The 21,300-nt window shown below is 40.5% G+C and overlaps 2 protein-coding genes and 4 non-coding genes across 13 annotated transcripts in view; 1 reads left to right on the top strand and 5 right to left on the bottom strand.

Moving 5' to 3' along the window:
- Positions 1-70: 70 nt before the first annotated feature.
- On the bottom strand, positions 71-9,363 carry GNL3 (G protein nucleolar 3). Its single transcript, XM_074914450.1, has 15 exons — positions 9,278-9,363; positions 8,881-8,939; positions 8,300-8,437; positions 7,521-7,634; positions 7,261-7,344; positions 6,587-6,722; positions 5,604-5,707; positions 4,501-4,636; positions 3,934-4,021; positions 3,386-3,569; positions 2,596-2,738; positions 1,717-1,853; positions 958-1,151; positions 563-644; positions 71-481 (listed from the first exon to the last, which is right to left on the bottom strand). The coding sequence occupies exons 1-15, from the start codon at positions 9,288-9,290 to the stop codon at positions 393-395; spliced, it is 1,701 nt and encodes a 566-aa protein (XP_074770551.1). The 5' UTR covers positions 9,291-9,363; the 3' UTR covers positions 71-392.
- On the bottom strand, positions 3,020-3,096 carry LOC141964407 (small nucleolar RNA SNORD19). The gene has a single exon (XR_012634328.1). It is a non-coding gene; the product is annotated as a small nucleolar RNA SNORD19 (small nucleolar RNA).
- Positions 3,639-3,711, bottom strand: LOC141964409 (small nucleolar RNA SNORD69). Its single transcript, XR_012634330.1, has one exon. It is a non-coding gene; the product is annotated as a small nucleolar RNA SNORD69 (small nucleolar RNA).
- On the bottom strand, positions 4,120-4,194 carry LOC141964408 (small nucleolar RNA SNORD19). Its single transcript, XR_012634329.1, has one exon. It is a non-coding gene; the product is annotated as a small nucleolar RNA SNORD19 (small nucleolar RNA).
- LOC141964406 (small nucleolar RNA SNORD19) lies at positions 6,457-6,529 on the bottom strand. The gene has a single exon (XR_012634327.1). It is a non-coding gene; the product is annotated as a small nucleolar RNA SNORD19 (small nucleolar RNA).
- A 94-nt stretch (positions 9,364-9,457) lies between the features above and the next one.
- The window catches only part of PBRM1 (polybromo 1), a 64,474-nt gene continuing 52,631 nt past the window's right edge, over positions 9,458-21,300 (top strand). For 4 of the 8 annotated variants that reach the window (XM_074914436.1, XM_074914437.1, XM_074914434.1 and 1 more), the window contains exons 1-10: positions 9,458-9,568; positions 12,213-12,344; positions 13,366-13,521; positions 14,245-14,342; positions 14,930-15,077; positions 16,445-16,588; positions 17,294-17,410; positions 17,980-18,048; positions 18,816-18,914; positions 20,081-20,166. In XM_074914436.1, the coding sequence (XP_074770537.1) occupies positions 12,297-12,344; positions 13,366-13,521; positions 14,245-14,342; positions 14,930-15,077; positions 16,445-16,588; positions 17,294-17,410; positions 17,980-18,048; positions 18,816-18,914; positions 20,081-20,166 (965 nt within the window). In that variant the 5' untranslated portion in view covers positions 9,458-9,568; positions 12,213-12,296. The remainder of the gene's footprint in view (positions 9,569-12,212; positions 12,345-13,365; positions 13,522-14,244; positions 14,343-14,929; positions 15,078-16,444; positions 16,589-17,293; positions 17,411-17,979; positions 18,049-18,815; positions 18,915-20,080; positions 20,167-21,300) is intronic. The other 4 variants (XM_074914440.1, XM_074914438.1, XM_074914435.1 and 1 more) reach the window with 2 other exon arrangements.

Genomic DNA, 21,300 nt, shown 5'->3' with positions numbered 1-21,300 from the left:
TGTACAGGACTAGAATGAAACATGTACCATTGTTTCTCAAAGAAAAAAGACAACAAAGGGTTTATCCTTTTGAAACATCTCTTTATAAGGCAAAGTGAATGGACTAATAGTGAACAAACTAACAGTCTGTTAGGGAATTTTTAAAATAGGTTTAATACAGGAAATAAAGTTTAGGACTTAAATCTGAATACAGTTGGTTTGCTAGACTTGAACAAAATCTGGAACGATCAAGGGAGATGATACACTATTATATATATTGACACTGCAATAGTAGTGAATCTTTGCAGCAGCTCTGGTATGTAGCATTCCTCCAACTTCTGCTGAAATACAAGCCTTCATGACTGTTCTAAAAGCCAGTAATGTCTCCAAATGGTGTCTTCATATATAATTTGTTACACATAGTCTGTATTAAAATCGTAGGCATCATCTTCATCTGCTGTCTTATCCAAACTGAATGATACTGAATTGGAATGTTCACTTTCTGAGATAAGAAAATAATGTGTTAGTGAAACCAATGCCAGTACTAGAGACTCCCCTTCAAGCCATGGTTTTTAATACAGACCTGCTATCTGCTTTTCTGGATTTGTAGGACTTGTTTGTTGTTTTCCAAGCTTTGCTTTCCTGGTGACCTGAACTTTGCTTTCCTACAAGTCAGAAAGGTCATACAGATGTGTTTATTCAGACATCACTAATGAAGTCTCCCATACAAATGAAACCTAACAGACCAATCAAGGTGTGGATGTGCCCTTGTATAGTTGGTCAGGAACGCACTGACTTAGAACAATGTTGTTTCCTTAATTAAGCAAAAAGCCCAACCCTTACCTCCAGAAGGGCTTTTTGATTACTGCTGGTAGCTCCACAGTACCTACACATTCTCATTTTACAGCAGGACACTGACTGGGTACTCGGGTGTCAGGATCTAAACAGGTAGAAGAAGCCTAATAAACCTTGATTTACCTCGCTGATATCCTTTTCTTCTTCCACATCATCCTCATCATCGCTTTCTGTGAAATCCTCCTCTTCCTCCTTGCTAGTTTCCATGTTTTCCCACCCTGATGCTTCCTCTATGATTTTATTTTCCTCTATTGTCCCATTTGCCATACCAGCTGACTGGAAAGCAATGCTGCTTGCTGGACTGGGGTATTTTAAAGCTGGGAAGAACAGAGTATGTGTCTGTTAAGTCACTGTTAGACAGCACCAGTTGTAATACCTACCCACTGAGAGGACAGCTGTTTTAGGTCAGGGCTAGAAAAAGACAGTCCTGCCACCCCCCACCCCCCCAAGATGGCACTCCCATGTATAAGCAGGTAGAACAAAGGACAATTCTCCAAGAATAGCTTTCCCCTAGGAATCTACAGAAGACTGCTAGGAGCTGAAAGATTTGGATTTGAGTATAGATTGTACTGAGTAAAATATATTTTGATGGCCTAATTAGCCAGTGTTTATGTGCTCTTCAACATTCTTTTACCCTATTTCCTGCTTAGGGGGGTTAGGGCAGATAAGTAGAAACTAAGGACTAGCAGGGGTAATTTATGTTAAGCCAGCACACTGATGCACTATTCTGTTGCATCAGAATCTATTTCTTTCTTAAAAGTTTCGTATTCACTGCATATTGGCAAAGCTGTTATATAAACCCCAGGAGGATTTCCATTCAAAATCTCCTATTAAAACTACTACTGCCACTCTTAGTAGTAGCAGTTACAGTAACAGTTCTACCTTGAATGGTGGTGGTGTTTTCTTCTTCTAGGATTTTTAAATTAAAGCACTCCTGTATTTCAGCTATTTTGCCTTCTGTAAGATATGGTGGCAGTCTCTGAGATCCTGGAGGTTGTGAGTGGTAGCTTATTTTAGCTCTGAGAAAATAAAGTATTGGTATTAAAAAACAATCAAAGATAACATACTTAAATCAATATATTTAAAAATCCAGAGCACAAGTCTCTCAACTCCTCAACCTAACTACTCATTTATTATCATCTGTTTAATAGCAGTTAAATAGCTACAGCACTATTAAATTTGACTCTGAAGTTGTCAATAACAGTATCAAGCGGATAGCCCACTCCTGAGAGGAGAATGAAATGGCATACTTTGTCACCACAAATCATCTGCCTGTAAAATCATGAGCTGTAAAAGCAGCTGAATCACTTGAGCAAGGGTAACAGTAACACTGAGCTACATTTATTCCCACCCTCAGAATATAGGAACCACTATAAATTTCCATAGGAAATTTCCCTTATCCGTTCCTGTCTGTAGAAGAGGACTACATGGACTCAATATTTGAGAGGAAGGCAAATTCCCCTAACAGATTTATAGCAGAAGTCATCAAACTGGCTACGGAGTAATGTGCAACATGTGTTGACTCTTTCCATGTATCCTTCACTACCTTAGAAAATTATCCATGGATGGCATTCTCTAAATCTATTAACCAATCCAGCTCTCTTTACCAGAGTAAAATGTGAGAAAGGCAGGGGAAAAAAAAAAAAAAGAAAAAGCTGCCTCTCCTTTCTAAGTACTTCACAGGACTCAGAACTTCTGCTGTGCTGGATTAACAATGTAAAAAAGGTAAGCATCATAAAGCAAAACTTATAGCATACGTACCCTGTCCAGTCACAAAGTAGTAATTTAGCTACACCCTCTATGTCAGGAATACCTCCCTTTTTCAGCATACCCCTTTTCCGACCAAGTAAAGTTAAAAACTCTTCAGTGTTCCTGAAATCCGGGATACTATAGTGCATTATTACCTAGTGCAAAAGAAAATGGTGCATTCAGAAAAAGATACCCATTTTTAGTTTTAGGAATAAAAGAGCAAATCAAATTGGGTTACAATGAGGACAGACAAGTATGCAAAGAGCCATTTTTCTCTTGCATGTGGGAGTAAACATTGCCAAGCAAAATGCCTACTTCATCAACAAATTCATCTGCCATTCAGCCATACTAGTGGGTGTATAGAGACAGCACAGTGGTTTGTGAAAAAAGTTATCACAGAACTGAATGGGAATTAGGCTTAGGTTAGTCTACTTGAAACCAGAGTGAAATCAGAGTTGGATCTGAGGTCTTCACTGTAATAATAGGAAGCAGTTAGAAGTATCTTCATTTTTCACTCTGTGATGAGATCTTAAAAGCAGCAGTTTTTAAAAATCAGAAAAGTTATTGGAAAATGGCCTCTGGCTGACAGGACTGTGGCATGCGGTTTCTGCCTTCTGTTTATAAGGATAAAAGATTACACTTTCCCTTGGATACACTAGCCAAGGTTTGCCATTCTGTATGGTTAGGGGAAAGTGCAAAAGTTACCACAATTAGCTGAAGTGAAATAAACTTTTGTTTTTGGCCCAAGAATCCTACAGAGAAATCAAATGCAGTGAGAGATGTAGAAAAAGATGAAGCTCACCTGCTGTTTACTGCAGTGATTTAGAATGGCATCTGCTCCTTCAAGCACATCTGCTGGGTCTGATTCTTCAGTGCCTATGATACTTCTCAAGGCCAGAGCCAAGGCACTGTTGGAAGGATCTGCAATTATACTTGGACTGTCTACTATCTTTGTCTGTTTATCAATGTGCACAATTTGCATGGACCTATTCGGAGAGAAGTGCACTGTGAGCAGATAATCAACTAGAAAGGGCTGGTAATGGTGAGAAATGCAAGACACAAAGCTCAGTGCTGGACTGAACACACTTCATACAGTCAGTTTCAGTGCTTTCTCATATGCTTTGCATAGGATAGAAAACAATGTACAAGAAGAGCAGGTTTATACACTGTATTGTCTTGTGATAGGCAGCATCACACAGATCAATGTCTTTCATCCTGGCAAACTGAAATGTGCACTTGAAATGCACACAGCAGCATACTTCACCCCTAATGGATGGAAACTGTGCACAAACAAATGAGGTCATCAGCACACAACAGGAAAATGAACAGTTTTTATCAGACTCGGCTTACTTGGTAACACCTCTTGATAGGCCAACATTGCAAGCACGAACTCCTTTAAGACTGTTGATTATGCTGCTCTTTCCCACATTAGGGAAACCTGAAGAAAACCACATAAATCCTTGTAAGTTAAATAGGAAACCTCACCTACGTAACACTGATCAAAACTGTTTCTTCCAGCTGTCTGGTAAAGTACACCTCCAGCGTGAGATCAGAGTTGGATCTGAAGTCTTCACTACAGAAGTTAAGATAAATTCTGTATCCTCATTTCTCACACTGATAATAAAAACATCAGGTAGGAGGAAGGCAGTGCAAGCTGCATGGTATGTAACCTGCTTGTTTCCCTAAGCTAAGGCCTTGCACAATGTGCCTTTCACAGAGCACACAGGCTGCATGCGTATCAGTGCAACACAGACTGCTATCGACTGAAGCACTGCAATAGTGAGTCCTGGATGAAAGTGAGAACAATGACTAGAAAGCCCATAAGCAAGTCGTGTTAGCTGTCTTACCCAAGTTATAACACAGGATACCAATGCTTTATGGGAGAAGGAAACTACTCCTGCCTCTCCAAACGCTTACCTACTACCCCAACCTGAATGGCTTTGTTTTGAGTCTTGCCATGCTCTTGAAGAAGTTTCAAAAGGCATTTGCTTCCAAAACATTCAGTGGTTCTTGATAAATCAACACGTGCACGTCTTCTTGAGACCTGTTCCTGCTAAAGGATTCAAAGGCAAAAAAACCCCATGGTCAGGAGCTATTTAGGAAAATAAATATGTATGCTTATAATTATTTATCTACTGTAATGTTTCCAACTCCTATCCTCTATTAGATATTACTGTGTTCTTCTAAACAGAAGGAATTAGTTTAGTAAGAAATGGGCTCATCAGTTAATTGACAGTAAAAAAAGGTAGCCATCAACTACTAAGAGAAAAAGGAATGTGAACTGACTTAAAGGGCTTGTGATTTCAGTTCAGGCTGTACTGCAGATTTGTTGTGCAACCATAAAATAACCATTTATGTTCTGATGGTAGAATCCTTAAATCTGCAAATTCACTCAAGAGACTTCAGTTTTTTAAAGGACTTCAAAACCTGCTTTCTGCATTGCAGTTTCTGCACCATTTCACAGAAGGGTCTGTTTCATGCTGCTGTTATCAGGGTTAAGACGTGAAGCATTTTGTATTAATACACATACAACTCAAACGAGCATCTTCAAACAGTTGAGACTAGGATACAGGGAGGTAACCCCTTTGTACTCTTCATGAAATAATGTCAAGTGCTACCTGTATTGATGGCCAAAGTCAGGATGAATGCTGTAGTATGGCCTGCACCACTTTACCTACAAACCAATTCAGATGTAACTGTTGCAAGCACCCTATGCAGAAGATGAAAAATTCCTCATCTTCCTCCCATCACTGTCTTACAGTAAGAAAAAAAAAAAACCAACAGACTTGCTGTTGCTCTAGTCCAGCAGCCAGGGCACAAATAACAAGATGTATTGCAGAAGCAGTAATTTCCCCACTGTACACAAAGCTTAGTCAAAGTGCAAAAGCGTATCTGTCAGCCACAGCATTATAATCAAACAAGGGGAAAAGGAATGCTAGGGAACAAGAGTTCCCATTTCTCCACATGTATGACTGCAAACACATACAACTTAGTCATGATACAGCCTGCAGTGCTCTTACCATAGTCCTGTCCTTCATCAGCGTTGCTGATTTAAAAGCAACCGTTGGAAACTCCTTCTTCAAATAATTCAACCATTTCTCTAAGTTCTCCTTTGGCACTAAATCTGGAAAAAAGAGCACAGCCTTTTCACTCCTGTGAATCTTATATGTCACTGTGTGGAGGAAATCTAATGTGCAATCAGGAACCAGACTGTATTTTGTCCATTTTATGACAAATAATGTTTGGCTGAAAAGTCCAGTAAAGTACTGGGTACTTTCCTCAAAGGCACCAAAGTATTGCAAGTTTGTCTTTATTTTCTATCTCAAGCAAAACATACCACAATTACATTTTTGGCCCCTGTATGAAGTTTTTAATGCTGGGGTCTTCCTAGGAGACTTTGTATGGTACAGAGTGATGTCCTCTGAGGGATCATCCCATCATCCCTGCAAAGGCTACTCTAATGCAAAGTTCCCTTTGCTCTTGCTGTCACTCTTGGTATTTTCTTTTATTTGACTCAGTAATTTCCAGCCTTATTAGCTCATTTCAACAGCTTTGGTGTGGATTCTTTCAGGCAGCAACGGAAGAAAGTACTTCCCAAAGACAAATTTCAAATCCAACTATTGCATTGATCTGCTGATCCTTAACTCACCTTTCCCTCAGTGGGGACCAGCATCATGACCTCTGCCCACACACCTATGTTCACAAAAATATTAAAAATGGTATGATCTTCAAATTCTGTCAAATTTGGCTGAGACTGGCCCATGCCTTCAGAAGTTATTGCAAAAGAAAGAGGTGAATGCCCATTAAGCTGCCTGTGGTGTTTTCTTAGCAAACTAGACTTAAAAGGTGGAGGAAATGTGACCCCTTCAGTAGGGCAGTGAGCTCAGAGTTGGATCTTATGTCTTCAATAGAATCTCAGATTCCTTTAAAATCTTCTTCATAGCTCATCTACCACAGAACCACAGTGACCAAGTAACACTTCAAGAAAACCCGTGCTTCTTACCAATTTTGTTCAGAACCAACAGCAGCTTTTTGTCTCCTCCAGAGCAAGTCACAGCTTGCTCCAGTTGAGGACACCGGCAACCCATTGGATCTCTTGCATCTAAAACCTCTAGAACCACATCTGAGGCCTCAATCACCTAGGTTAGAAAAAAGAGAGAAGACTCTCAAATAAGACATGATAGACCATCTGACAGATGACAACTCTGGAACAGCTGTGGCTTACAACAGTTCCTACTGAATTTCACTGAATGACTGGTGAGGTTGCATACGACTGTTCTTGTCTGAGCTCCTTTCTTCTGAACTACAAACTATAAAGCTGAAGCAATTTTCATCTTTCTCCTCCAAAGGCAAGAAATCCTTAGACACCAGTACTTCATTTCTGTAAGAGCTCTTAATTACTCAGTATGTACTGATGTTGGCCCAAGTAGTCTGATGCCTCAAAATGCTGGGTGTCTCAGTAGCTCACACCAGACAAGACTGAAACCCTCACAGTTTCTGTAATAAAATCCCTTACTTCAGTGCTGGTTTGTAATAAAATCCTTTACTTCAGTGCTGGTTTGTCACAAGCAACCTCACACTCTCTAGCAGCTGCACAGTAATGCAAAAAAGGAAAATAACAAGTATTCTCATTGCTGACTCTCATCAAATGATGTAAAAATAGTTGAAGGGCCTCACCTTTCTGAGCTCCCTGCAGAATGATTTCTTTGAATTTTTATCCAGTAGTTTGTTAGTCTTTGCTTTAGATTTGCTAGAGGATTCCTGAATGCAAATAAAAATTAAAGGAATGATTTAACGGAGAATTGGTATCTTATACTTGTGTGCATACACAGCATGAAATCGTAACACGTAACATACTGCTTAAGAAGATGTAGTTTCAGGGTAACTGTTATTGCTTCTATAAGCTTCAAAGAACCAAAATCATACCAGAAACTTACCTTTTCCTCTACATTTTCCTTGATTTTGGCTGCATTCTTTTTAGCTTCAAGCTTCCTCTTCTTTTCATGTTCTTTCTGTCTGTTGAGCTTCTGCTTTTGTTTTAGTTCTTCAAGCTGATTACAGACAAAAACCCAAGCCAGATAAAACATATTGGAAGGTGGTAAGGAATGTTATTTGTCCCCATTTACTGATTTCTGACCAAAGTTCCTGAGACAGCTTAGTTAGAAGTCACAGCTGTCCAAATGACACTGGGAATGTTTTTTGCATCCTATGCTGATCAATACTGTTGCCTTCAATTGCCTCAAAGCCAGAGGCAATACATCCATTAGCTAGACCCCAAGATAACAGCCATGCAGCAACCACATTACAAACGATAAGGGTGCTGCTCTGTCCCATTATGTTGCAGACAGCAGATCCTTATTTTCTGTATGATTGCATAATGCCAAGACTAGGCTTACAGCATTCTGATGGGACATCTATGCATCTCAGCATCACAGCCAATCTGGATTACATTAGAAATGACTCTTCCAGCATGTTTATACACACAGTGATGAAATTAAGGTTAAAAATAAAAGAGCAAATTGTTACCCACTGTATAATGCTGGAAATAAATATATTATTTTTCCAAAGTACATGTCTACTAGGACCATTTACAATCTACTATGATGGCACCTCTGGGTGCACACACATGCACACAAAGCTTCCCTGAAGAAAAAAATGGTCTCAGTCCCCTTGAGTTGTCTCTCTCTTGTCCACTTTACCACAAACTGTATTTTACCCTCTTCTTTCTTTGCTCTGCTTCCCGCAGAAGCTCTTCTTTAAATGGTGCAGCACTGGGAACACCAGGATCTTTCTTGGGCTTTTTGCGTCCACGTTTTTTGGCCTCCTTCCTGACTTTTCGGTGGTGTTCTCTGATCTGAAGACAGGTACAAAAATATTTTCTCAATCTAAGGCAAAAAAAAAAAGGTATGTATCCCCCCTATTTACAGATACAGAGTCAAAAACGGTACGTTTCTGATTTTAGATTGAAGCGTTTCGATTGCACAATGTCTCGTGTTAAAGCTACACTTGAACGTACCAGCCCGAGATAATGCAAGACGCAACGATGTAAAAAAACCTACACTCATCATCCTTCGGCCAGTGGTGACTGGAAAGCAAATTCCTCACTACAGTCCAGGCTCCTTAATATTCAGTACAACAACCTTATTGGGTACATGTATAAGTACATGTTTCTGTAACCATATGTAACAAATGCTTTTAGCGTTAAACTAGCTAGCATGTAACTGTAGTCAGAGACAGACCACCCCGCCCCCCATCTTCCCCCGCTCCGGGGGGCCGGGGCAGCGTGCCGGGACTCACCTTCTTCTGGATCTTGTAGCGCTTGTGGCAGGTCAGCCTCTTGCTGGCTTTCCTCAGCTCTGCAACGAACCGCGCTCTCAGCGCCGGTTCCCCGCGGCGCACCCGCCCCCCCGGGCACAGCCCCGCCGCTCACCGGCGCCCGGGGAAGCGGCCGAGCTCCCACCGCCGCTGTTCCCTCGAGCCCCGCTGTCCGATTCCCCCGCCCCGGGCCGCCGCCGTTCGTTCGGCCACGAGCGGCTGCTCCTCCCCCCCCCCCCCCCCGCCGCCGCCATTCTCCCGGTCCCAGCCCGCCGTCATTCCCTCGCCTCGAGCTCCCGCCGGCCATACCGCCCGAGGCCCGCCCCCGCCCCCGCGGCCGCCCATGCTCCCCCTCCCGCCGCCCCGGCCCGCCGCTCACTGGGCCGCTTCATGGCGCCGCCGGACGGCGCTGGGCCGCGGCCCCACGTGAAAGGCCGCGCTCCTTCCTCCTCCCGCCGGCGGGCGCTGCCGTAAAGCGAAGCGGCCCTTCCTCGCCGGAGGTGTCGCGCGGGCTCGGCGCGGTTGGCGGCCGGGCGGGCTTTGCGGCAGCGGCGGGCTCGGCGGTACGGAGCGGCGGCGGGCGGCGGCGGCACCGGCGGCAGCGGTGGCGGGGCGGGCGGCGGAGGGCGAGTGCGGCCGCGGCTGTCGGAGGCGGAGCGGAGCCGGCTGGGTGAGCGGCGCGCCGCGCCGGGGGCGCGCAGGCGGGGCGGCGGGCCAGAGCCAGGAGGCCGCTGCCTCCCTTTGTGTGGCCGCCGCGGGGAGGCAGCGCCGCCCGGCCGCGCAGCAGCTCCGCCACGGCGGGCCCCGCGCCGGGCCCGGGGGTGCCGAGCCCCTCTGCCTTTTCCTGTCACCTCCCCCGTCACCGCCTCCCGCGGCGACCCTGACCCTGGGCGCGGGCCGCCCTGCCGCGGCCCCCCCGGTGTCACTGTCCCCCACCGGCGTCCCGACGCCGCTGGCCGCGGTGTCCTCCCCGCGGCGCCGTCCTCACCCACCGCCCCCAGCGCCCCGTCCCGTCCCCGGACGGAGCTCGCAGCGGTGACAGCGGCGGGCGGGTGGCCGAGGGCCGGCGGCGGCAGCGCGGCCGCTCGCTCCCTCCGGAGCGGGGCCCGGGGGACGGGAGCGTGCCCTGCCCGGTACGGGTGGCAGCGCGGGCCGGGGAGGGGACGTCGTCCTGTCAGGCCGTGAGGGCACAGGCTGGCCCGGTGCCGGGAAAGGTGTTTTTCTTTGTCTCCTTCTTCTCCTGCCAACAATAACACCACATAACCCGGGCAGGGTGCAGGCGGGGGCCCCCCTGCGGGACGGTTTGGGCGAGTTATGTGCTTTGCCTCTGTGCTTGTCCCAGTGTTGATAAAACGACCGATGTGTTGTGTCTCTCGCTTCTTCGCCAACTTTGTCCTTCTGTAGTGTCTGGTTGCTGCCGTCCCCCTTTCCCTATGTTGTAGCTGGTTTCACTGTGATCGATAATCGGGTGAAATTTTGGCTGTGCTTCCCTCCCCTGTTCCGTTTGCTAAATTTGCCATGATTTAGTATTTCAGTTGAAACGTGGGAGATCCTGATAATGATAAAATACTTTGTGGTATCTGTTGGCTTTTAGCTTTTTTCTGCTTGGAGGCAGAAAAGGAAATGTGTGCTAGAACCTCATTGGCTTGTTTTAAGTGTGTTGTCCAAATGCATGTAAAAACTGTTCACTTAATGAGGTCAGACTGGGTGACACTTGTGGTGATCAGTCTAGTACAGCTTTCAGGAGGGGCAGTCTTCCACCCGTTGTATATGTATTTGTATACGTGTGTATTGGTAATGGCCAAACCATTTCTTATAGAGATGTCTATGGCTATGCAACATTTTTATGGGCAATGTGATGAGCAATTATTAAGAAGACGCTCAAACTCGTGTTGCACAGGAGGTGGCCTGTTTGTAGTGGTGGAGATTCTTGGTGTGACTGTTGAGAGACTTGTGAGCTAGCAGTTATGTTACAGAAGAAAGTCTAGGAGACATGTTCTTAAGTAAAGCAGAATACATTTCTGTGCACAGTAGGATTATCTGCGTTTATGAGCATGTAGTTCTAGAGAGAAATTTACATTTTGGAGCCTGGCATTCGGTAGGAGTTTTACGTAAGCAGTTCTCTCACTGAGTATTCATGATGTTCTTCAGACTGATACAAGTTTTCCACCTTCCTTGGTTATTAGAGGAGAAAAATGTTTCTGGAGGCTGTGTACAGAATGGCCAGATGTCTTGATCATACAAGTGTACAGCAGCATCTGCCTATGCCTGAGAGACGGAGTGTATGTGCCTCAGATAACAGATGTGGAGAAGCCTATATGCAGTTTGCAGGCAGGTGCTCGTTGGGAGGTCCCCAAATCTTTATTCGAGGACGAGATTGGACTGAATGTACTTTTGGGTTCCTGGGTGGACCAGAATTACTGATTGCAGTAGTCCCTCCTGCCTGCCTTTCACAACCAAGAACTTGTGTTTTCTAGTGGCCTCCGCATCAGCACGTGCCTGGTGTTAGCTCTCAGATAAAAGTCGGAGGTGGTGCCAAAAGCAACAGGCTGGTTGTCCGTTCCTGAGATGAACTGCCTGCTAATAAAGCACAGAGTTTCTCTGTACATGTGTGTTATGAGAATATCCAGAATACAAGCCATGAAAACAATCTCTCTGGGGTTTGATTGAAGACAGTAGTTGCATTATCTAAGTAGAAGCAATCATTTTGCCATAAAATGGTTCTGTACATTTCACATGGAATTTCTGAAAAAAAAATCAGACTTGGAGACTGCTTAGAAATTGAAACTGGTATATCTTTAGTGAACCTGTGTAGCTGGATGCTTAATGTGGCTTACTTATAAGGATAAAAATCCACTCTGAAGACTTGATGGAGATGCATCATCACTAGAGATACTATTAAATGTTTCTTGACCTTAAAAATTATTTTGTTATTGTTCTAACCACTGTACTACTTCAGATTCTGTAACTTTTACTGCTTTTTTTACTTTAACTTTTAGTAAAAACTCTTAGGTCAGATATCGCTTATGTTTACTCCCTGCTCGGCTTGATGAATCATTCTCTAGCAAGTGGCTGTGAAATCTGTAATATGTATTCAGGAACATTAGAGAAAAGTGTTTTTACTGTAAAATGACAGAAATGTCTAGCATTCTGTGTACAAAAATACTTTGTAGAGTTTCTGCTAGGCTAAAAAAAGTCACCTTCTGTTTCTTGCTTTTTTTCTCTGTCACTGTAATTATTAAATTTATTCTTTGGTTTTATTCTTTATCTATCTACTCTAGTTTTTTCTCTCCTTCCTTTTTCTTGTCTTCCAGTTTTGGCTGTACTAACACCATTGCTGGTTTGCTACTCTTAGAGTGTTACCTTCTCCCAGTATCTGTACTTGGCCATCAGACACTATGAGGAGACTGGCTTTTCGAGGTGCTGGTTGTACTCTGGTAAATCTGGTAAATTATTGATTGTATGTGCACCATTCCCTCCATTCCTCTGCCTTAGGCTTTTGCTTTTATTTATCCTGTTAATTATTCCTGCCTTATTCATCTCACTTGTGTGCTTTAAATGAATTCTGTCTCTAACATAAATGCTCTAATGTGGTTATGGTGTGCTGCCATACCTTATAAATCAACTGAGTGCTTCCTAGAAGAAATTCCTTGGTTTGGTTGGAAAACAGGTATAGGCTGGGATAGATGGATCTATTCTGTCTTCAGCCTTTCAGACAGCTACAAATAAAGCTATTTTTCTGATGCTGTCACTGGAAGTTGGGAAAGAGCCAACAACTTGTTCTGTAAATCACCATAATTGTTGGATGGTGGTTGTTCATTTGTCACTGTGTTGGCAAATGGAAAACTATAGCCAAAAAAGGACGTGGTTTTTTCTACCTGTTGATTGAGCCATTCATCCTACGCATAAAGTGGGAGTGGTAGGTCACACGATGGTCCAGACCTTTTTTGGGCTTGAATCTAAGATGAGGTATTCAGTAGCTGTTTGAATTTTTGTTTGTGATTTGTTTTCTTCATGTTTTGTTTGTTGTTTTTTTGTTGTTGTTGTTGTTGTTTGGTTGTTTTTTTGTTTTAATTTGACATGGAATTGCATGCTTTTTCACTAGAATTGAGCACATGTTTGCACAGCTTTTTCCTTTAAAACAGTGGTTCTCGGTTATCATGCATGGGATGAGATAGCAAAACGTAGATAGTTTCAGAACATATCCTAGTAAGAGCTGCTAAATTCATCTTCATCACTGTGAGCCCTGGGCTTTCTGACTTTGCTGTCATCAGTGATTATAAAGCATTTTGATTTCCCTTTACTCTTGCCAATTTTTTGAAAAAGCTGGTATTTAGATATGTGGCGTAACTGAACTGTAGTATACAACAAGAGTGACATCCTAAACGTTTCTATCTTTATAGTTAGCTCTCACCAGAGAGTTTGGATGCAATGCCATGAGTTTAAGAACATATCTCTTCATTATAGAAGAAGTTGGATTCCATGGGTTCCAAGAGGCGAAGAGCTACCTCGCCTTCCAGCAGCGTCAGCGGAGGAGACTTTGATGATGGACACCACTCCACCAATATACCAGGCCCAAGCAGAAAGAGGAGGAGACTTTCCAATCTCCCAACTGTAGATCCTGTTAGTACCGCCTTAATATGCAGAACTTTTTTTCTTGGGCATACTGTATCCCTGTCTGGGAAATGCTGGATTGTAAAATGGATGATCATATGTAGCATGGGCTCTGAATCTGTTGCTGCCTTGGCTAAGCTTTGTTAGGATCTTGTTCAGCTTTGGCTTGTTCTTGTCTCCCCAGTTTCATCTTTTTCTTTCCCATTTTCCTTTTGCTGCTTTTTTTTTTCTGATGATTTTAGCAGATGGAAGGATGTTGGAGAAGGAGCTGAAATTATAACATGCAGAAGTTGAGAGGTGTGTCTGAATAGCAGATACAGAAAGATAAGTGGGGAACGGCACAGGCAGTGATTGCTGAAGTGTACGATGTCTGTTACGCAGAGTTAGCAGTCTAATTTTAATTAATTGCAGGGCAGAAGAACCCCTGTCATTGTTTTAGATGTCTATAACTTGGAGAGAATTGTACTGAATTAATTTACATTTTGGGTGTTTTACTTAGAATTAGCATTGAAAGAAAGCTCCCTGTGTTCAAAAAAATAAGTTAAAATTCTGCAGTACCTGGCAAACTTGTCAGGTATCATACTAATGTATGAGATGCACCAATTTCTTCACACTTCTGCTTTAGAGCACCTTGTGAATTGGCAGCTTGTCTTTCCCATTGTAAGCAGGTTTCATTTGTTATATCCTTAAAATGGTCTTATTTTTTATTACTTTATTGTTCTTGCATTTTAGATTGCTGTATGCCATGAACTTTACAACACCATCAGAGATTACAAAGATGAACAGGGCAGGCTCCTTTGTGAGCTTTTCATTAGGGCACCGAAGCGAAGGTAAGACCATGGTTCTGATTAAGCCTTGAACCTGAGGTTTAATCAGAGAGTAAGTGGATCTTGAGGAATACTTCAGCATTAGTAGCTGTGAAAACAATAAGCTAAATTTCTCATGGTTTCACACCAGTGTTTGATCTGAGTATTTGCTGTAATTATTCAATGGAACATGCTAACAATGGTGCCCTTTCTCAGTCAAAAAAGGACACACTGAATTAAAAATATTTCTTGTGACACCTGCCTGAAACATCTATCTATGCTTGTGACTATAAAGTATTCCACCTAAGTGGTGGAATGTAATAGTAAGGGCATACCTTGGGAAGATTAATAGAAATGAACCTTTAAAATGCAAAGGATAAAGTAAGAGACTGAATTTTCTCTTAAACTCAGAAAACTGAGGATAATAGCAGAGCATGTAATAAAGTAAGCCTACTAATAGACCAGATCTAACAGTCCAGATCTTTTAGCTGTAACAAAAATGTATCGGAACTTTCTTTGTATGTGTCTATGACTAAATAAACCAAACTTTTAATGCTGTAGTTTTGGTTTTGCTGCTTGGAATATAATGCCTGTTTTTGTCATTGCAACAGAAATCAGCCAGATTATTATGAAGTGGTTTCCCAGCCAATTGATTTAATGAAAATCCAACAAAAGCTAAAGATGGAGGAATATGATGATGTGAATGTGCTAACTGCTGATTTTCAGCTTCTCTTTAACAACGCAAAGGCTTACTATAAGGTGAGGAAAATACATATAAAGGCTCAAATTAGTTGTAAAAGTGGTAGAGAGAGATTAAAATTCTTCCTTCGTTTGGCAAAAAAACTTTTCAGTTTATCCCTTATTCTTGGTAAGGTAACAGCACACATTGCAGTTATTTTCATGTTTTTCCATAAGGTTGACCACCTCTTTGTAAGATGTCCTACTATAGCAATTTTTCTGTGGAAAACTATAAAATAGTGTGAAGAGAATCTTCATGTAGTTTTCCAAACGTGATCCAAAGCAGAAATAGAGAGATAAACTCAGAAAAATATATTTTTTTATCAAAGCCTTCCCATTTTACAACACACTGTAACCTTTTGAAATAGGAAAAAAAAGACTATTTTTTTTCCCAAAAGGAGGAGTTTATAAATAACTGCAAGCATACAGTAGGAGTGTTGAATCTTTCTCTTCCATTGGCCACTTAATAATATGAAAAAAAAGGCACACTGATTATTATGGTCAATGATGATAGATTGTGGGTGTATGTGACCATGTATTTCATCAAGGATGTCACCCTCAAGTCCATTTCCACAAACTAGGTATGTGTTTTATTTTAGATGGTAATGGTTTTCATTGCAGTTGCCATAAGGAAGTGGGAAAAAAATTAGATCAGTCTTGTTTAATGGAAGGCTATGTTAAATACATAAACCAGTGAAATTTTATGTTGTGACTGAGGTGATACAGCAGATCTAAAACTGCTAATATTACCTTTCACATATCTTTGACTTTGGAGATTGTCCAAGTGACTGCTTGCTGAGTAACCTGACCGGCGTAACCTGGTGGCATTCAGAAAAGCAGAACATGCTTTTAGTTCTTCCAGAAAATATATCTAGATGTGTGCCCGGGTGGTACCATGTTGTCAAGTTCTTTGGGTTTTCACAGACAATGCTGAGTAAATCATTGCAGTGCTTTCAAAGATATTGGCACATTTATTGGCATTCTTCTTCTGTAGAAAGTAAAAGTGCCACACAATGGCAACAGCATTGGCTTAAATCACATTTCTGGCATACTGATATTTAGTCTGTTTTAAATATTGGTGGTGTTACGCTTCAGCAAAACCTAATGATTTCTCCACATTCATCTAATAGGCTTGTCCAAGCCTCAACCCAAGTAATTTTGTGCTGAGTTTTCTGAAAGACTTAGATGCTTTGGAGTAATAGAGGTTATATTTTCTAGTGCTTATTGTGATTCTTAACATCTCTGTTGAAGAGCAACTGAACCAGGAATTTCCCGGGTTTTCTATTGTTTATTTAATGCATTTAATACCTTTCAACTAATAATTTTTTATTTTCCTTCAGGTAAGAATGATCTGAATTTTGAGCAGAATGTTTGATTTGTTTTTGCAGCCTGATTCTCCTGAATATAAAGCTGCCTGCAAATTATGGGAGTTGTATTTGCGTACAAAAAATGAATTTGTTCAAAAAGGTGATGCTGAGGAGGAAGACGATGATGAGGAAGGACATGACAATCAAGGAGCAAATTCTGAATTAGTAAGTGTGGGCATGACAGCTGCAGTTGGAGGAAGCCATGACTGTGTATGTCAGCTGACTCTGAGAGGGAGATTGGCTTCCATACGTGAAAAAGCATTAAATCTTTTCATAGTTAAATTATGCCTCAAAAGTTATTTCTTATACAAGTTTATTAGTTAATGATTTCACAGCATTGTTTGTGTGTTTCACTTCTGCCTAGCAAAAAAAAAGTTACGAGGTTTTCTGATATGGATGAAACGTGGTTCTGGTTTAGTCAAAACTAATATGATGTGTGCTTGATACCATGCCAACACTGAGGTTTGGTGCAAGGAAGCTTCATGTCTAATGACATAATTTTCCAGCATGTGTCCCATTCAGTTAGTGCAGCTGTTCTGTAGTGTTTTATGAGCAAGATACAATGATAGGAAGTTTGGGCTTGCCTGGTTTTTGTGATGTTGGGACGCACGGTTTCATTAACGTTGACAACCATGTCTATTCTAACAATATGTAATGTATGTCTGACAGTCTGCAGTGTAAATGTGAAGTTAAAGTTTTCTCACGTGCTTTACCTAAATGCTTAAACAATGTTGTTTTCAAAAGTTGCATCTGTGTTTTATAGCTGACTTTTTCTGTCTTTGAAGAGTAAATTTGGATATTTCAGTGCAACTTGAAGCACTCCACTATGGCTGCTATTAAAACTTACTGTGATTTTATTTCTCATATTAGTCATCTCCAGGTTACCTGAAGGAAATTCTTGAACAGCTTCTTGAAGCTGTAGCTGTTGCCACAAACCCATCAGGACGCCTTATAAGTGAACTCTTTCAGAAACTTCCTTCTAAAGTGGTGAGTATTTTAATAATAATGGTTGTGTTCTGAGGTAGAAGTCTGGACATTTATATAGCTGATGTTATACACTATGATGGGCACACTCAAGATGCAGTTCTTTTTTACTGTCTTGTTGGTGGCAAACTGTTTGGAGCTTCCCTCCCTTCTTTGCTCCTACCGACTCGTTCCCAGCCCTTCATTGCAGACTGAGACTTGTGCTGTTCTGCCAGTTTAGGTAACTGAGGTTTTTTCATGCAGAGTTTTTAATCTTTTAAAATATGTCTGATATCACTGTTCTGCTTCAGTGTGTGACACAACACGTTTAACCAGCAAAATAAATTCTCTGAAGACTATCGCCATGTATTTGGCTTTTAGACATAACTGTTCCTTTATGTCACTTTATTGATGAATTACAATTCCCTGTATCTGCTGTATGATCTGGCTCGCTGAAATTGAAACCTAGTGCTATGTTTATGAAGCTTACACTGTTCTTATCTGCAATTCATCTAATAGCTCATTCTTTAAGCTATTAGAACAATAGGTTTATGACTGTTTATAGTAATATATGAATGATTTTTGTTTTCCAGCAATACCCAGATTATTATGCAATAATAAAGGAGCCCATAGATCTTAAAACTATTGCCCAAAGGATACAGGTATAGTATGAACATATTAATGTGTCAGAGTATAGATTTAAGAGTAAGCATTCTAAAATTGTTAGAAGACAAAATTTCTGGTGGTAGCAAAGGCCACGTGTTTTTCCCCTGCTATTTAAAAATCTGAATGCTATGTTGATTTAATGTTCTGTCCTGGGTTGATGCTACAGAAGTAGCTGTGTTGAAGACCAAGCATTGTGAACTGTAGTGTGCTGGCATTGAGCCTGAATATCTTGGGTTCCTTGATGTTTAATGGTTTAAAGTAGTTCCTTGGCAAGTACTGCTAATGTAAAACATTGAAGTGTTGAAGCTTAGTTATGCATTATCATCATCTACTTTTGTTCTAGTGCTATAAATAGATGTTTTGTAGTGATGCATTCTTCATCTTGCTTCTTCAGTAATTTGAAATACTGTTCTGTAATTCTAGCATTTTGTATAATAGTGAGGGATAGCATATAGACTGAACTAGAGAATAAGCATAAAATAACAGTTTGTCCAAACTCTTCAAAATTAAAATAATCGAATGTATTATGTATTTTTTTCAATCTTTTACTTAGCATTTGCAAGCTCTGTAAGGACTTAGGACTAATGTTTGTTACTTTCTTTTTTGATTACTTTTTTCCAGATAGTTCTGTCCTTTTTATAAATATGTTGTTTTTCTATAAATGTTCCCTTTATTCTATATGAATTCCCTTTGCTTTTCACTACTTAACTCTCATGCTGTTTGAAGGCTGCCACTTCAACCAGTTCTGTTTTTTGCTGTATAGAATGGAACTTATAAAAGCATTCATGCAATGGCCAAGGATATAGATCTCCTGGCAAAGAATGCCAAAACCTACAATGAGCCTGGATCACAAGTATTCAAGGTTAGTTTCAGTTGTTCATAGTTTGATTTGAGTTCAGATTTTCTCTACTGCTTTCTATGCTGATTGATCCTTAAATGAATCTTTAGCATAAGACCCTAAAGAATCTGTTTGCATTTTTTTAAAAAAATAGCTACTATTAGTGCCTTTTCCTTTTTTAAAATTGCTTTTAGCATAATTGGGATGTATGTAACCTTTTTTTTCTTGAGGTACGTGACTTTTTTCCAGTAAAATTTTATCTCTGGATATGAGTTACATGACTTCTTCGGCTGAACAGAGGATCCCTGTATTTGTGTTTGAAGTTGAAATGGCCAAAACTACAGGTTCAAGTGACAGCAGTAATATTTGACTGTTATCTCCTTCCCGATGGCAGGAACTGTTTATGTTTATCATAAGCTTCAAAACCAGAGTCATCCCTTCTTTTCATAGTTTTTGAAGATCCTCTTTCTTTTAGCCATTTTTTTGTGACCAGATTGCACTTCCTAACTTTTTCATACTTGGTTCACCAGCATTTTGTGTACAAATTATCACATTGCTGTTTCCATGTACTCTGGAAGTAAGAGAATTTCAGTGGTAAATTTATTCTTTTGTGTGATCAGTTTTTAAGGGCTTTGTAGTGAGACACCTTGTATACGTATAACACTGTTATGTAAGTGTTTCTTGGACTTTTACAATTGCACTTTTGTTTGGATTGTAGTTTCAGTTCCTAGCAACATTACTCATACTTGCAACCCCACTCAAAACTTGTAATCTCGATTTTGTGAACTGTTAACTCTGAGTATTGAGTCCACGGGTGTATAGTGAGAGCAAGCATTGTAAAGCTCGGTAATACTAGTAACTTTTTGATTACGAAGGCATAGAAACTCATTTGCCTGTTTAGTTCAAAGCAGTATTCAGGTATATTTACAAATTGTAGATTTTAAAAATTATTTAAAGGATGTGACAAAAAATGAGCTTGAAGCTACTCAGCTGTTCTATTCAGTTTTTACAGTCTAGTGTGGGTGTATTTCAGGCAGGCTCTGTTCTGTGCTTAATTTCTCATGCAAAGTTGTTTTATACCTGAATGTAAAAACCCCTTCATTTTTGTTTTAGATTTTTAGATAGACGGATATACCTGATATAACAGTCTTCCCTTTCAACATTAAACAAAATACTCTTTTAATTGACAGGATGCAAATGCGATTAAAAAAATATTTAATATGAAAAAGGCTGAAATTGAACACAGTGAGTTGGCCAAGTCAAGTCTCCGAATCAGGTACTGCAAATAGAGTTCTTCTTATCTCATATAAAAATGTCTATAGACATTCCCTTAATTTTGCTGTGGAGAATACAATGGGAAATAATGGGTTGAAAACTTAGTTTGTTGTTGTTTTAAAAGTTATAAATCATAAAATAGTTTTTGGAAGAAAACTTTTTATTGAAGTACTTCTGTGGTGAAATATTTTTGTGATGTACTTGATTATGAAAAACGGTGTCAGTCAATCTTTTCTAGCTTAAACTGTGGCCAACTTCCACCATGTGTTAATAAGTTAATAAAAGGAATAGTGAGGAACATGGTGGTTTGTTGTGCTTTGCTTTATGAAAAATGCTGGGTATTCTTAAACCTTGTTAGGAGCTGAAACATAAGAGCTCAACGTTAGGTAGTGGCAGAAACATAGGAACAAGAGCTCAGGCAAATATATTTATAAGGAAGTCCACATTATATAAACTTTTGTTTGAAAACAAATTTCTGGCTATGAAAAGAGATCAGTGAAGATCTAGACTTACTAATCAGTGAAGCACAGGTCTTAAATAGGCAGGTATAAAACACTGTTGATAGCTCTGTTTGTTAGGTGGAGTGGTTTTATTTAGGAAACAGCATTTTCTTCCTGTGAAAATCCATAGTGTACAGAGCAGTGAAGCAGTCATTTTGGATGTTTCTTTTTGTATGTTTCTTATCTGAAATGCAATTAGATTTCTTCTTGTATAAACTTTTTATTTAAGTAAAAAATTTATATGAGAAGAGTACTTATGAGTACTTACAAGGTTTAGATATAAAAAAAAAATATTATTATTAATATTTTTAGATTTAAAAAAATAAAGCAATGTTTTGCAAGTCATCCAAGGAGTTAGCAGACTTTTTACAAGTTGGACTCTCTTTTTGTATTTGATGCTGGAAAATAAGGGCTGTCATTTCCTGCAATGGTTTGTATGGTACAACTGAAAACACTAGCATTCCCTTACTTTATTGAAAGGCAATTTAAATTTTTTTGTTGTCTGAAAAATGTGTAGATGGTGTCAGTATTCAAAGTATTGATTAGGATTATTATGTGTGAAAGAAGTGGAAGTTACCTGATTGATTTTTACTATTTGGTGCTTTGAGGCATTCAACCTGTGTAGTGTTTTTTCT

The sequence above is a fragment of the Athene noctua genome, chromosome 10 (assembly GCF_965140245.1).
Source record: "Athene noctua chromosome 10, bAthNoc1.hap1.1, whole genome shotgun sequence".
NCBI lineage: Eukaryota > Metazoa > Chordata > Aves > Strigiformes > Strigidae > Athene > Athene noctua.
This window is presented reverse-complemented; position numbering and strand designations above follow the sequence as displayed.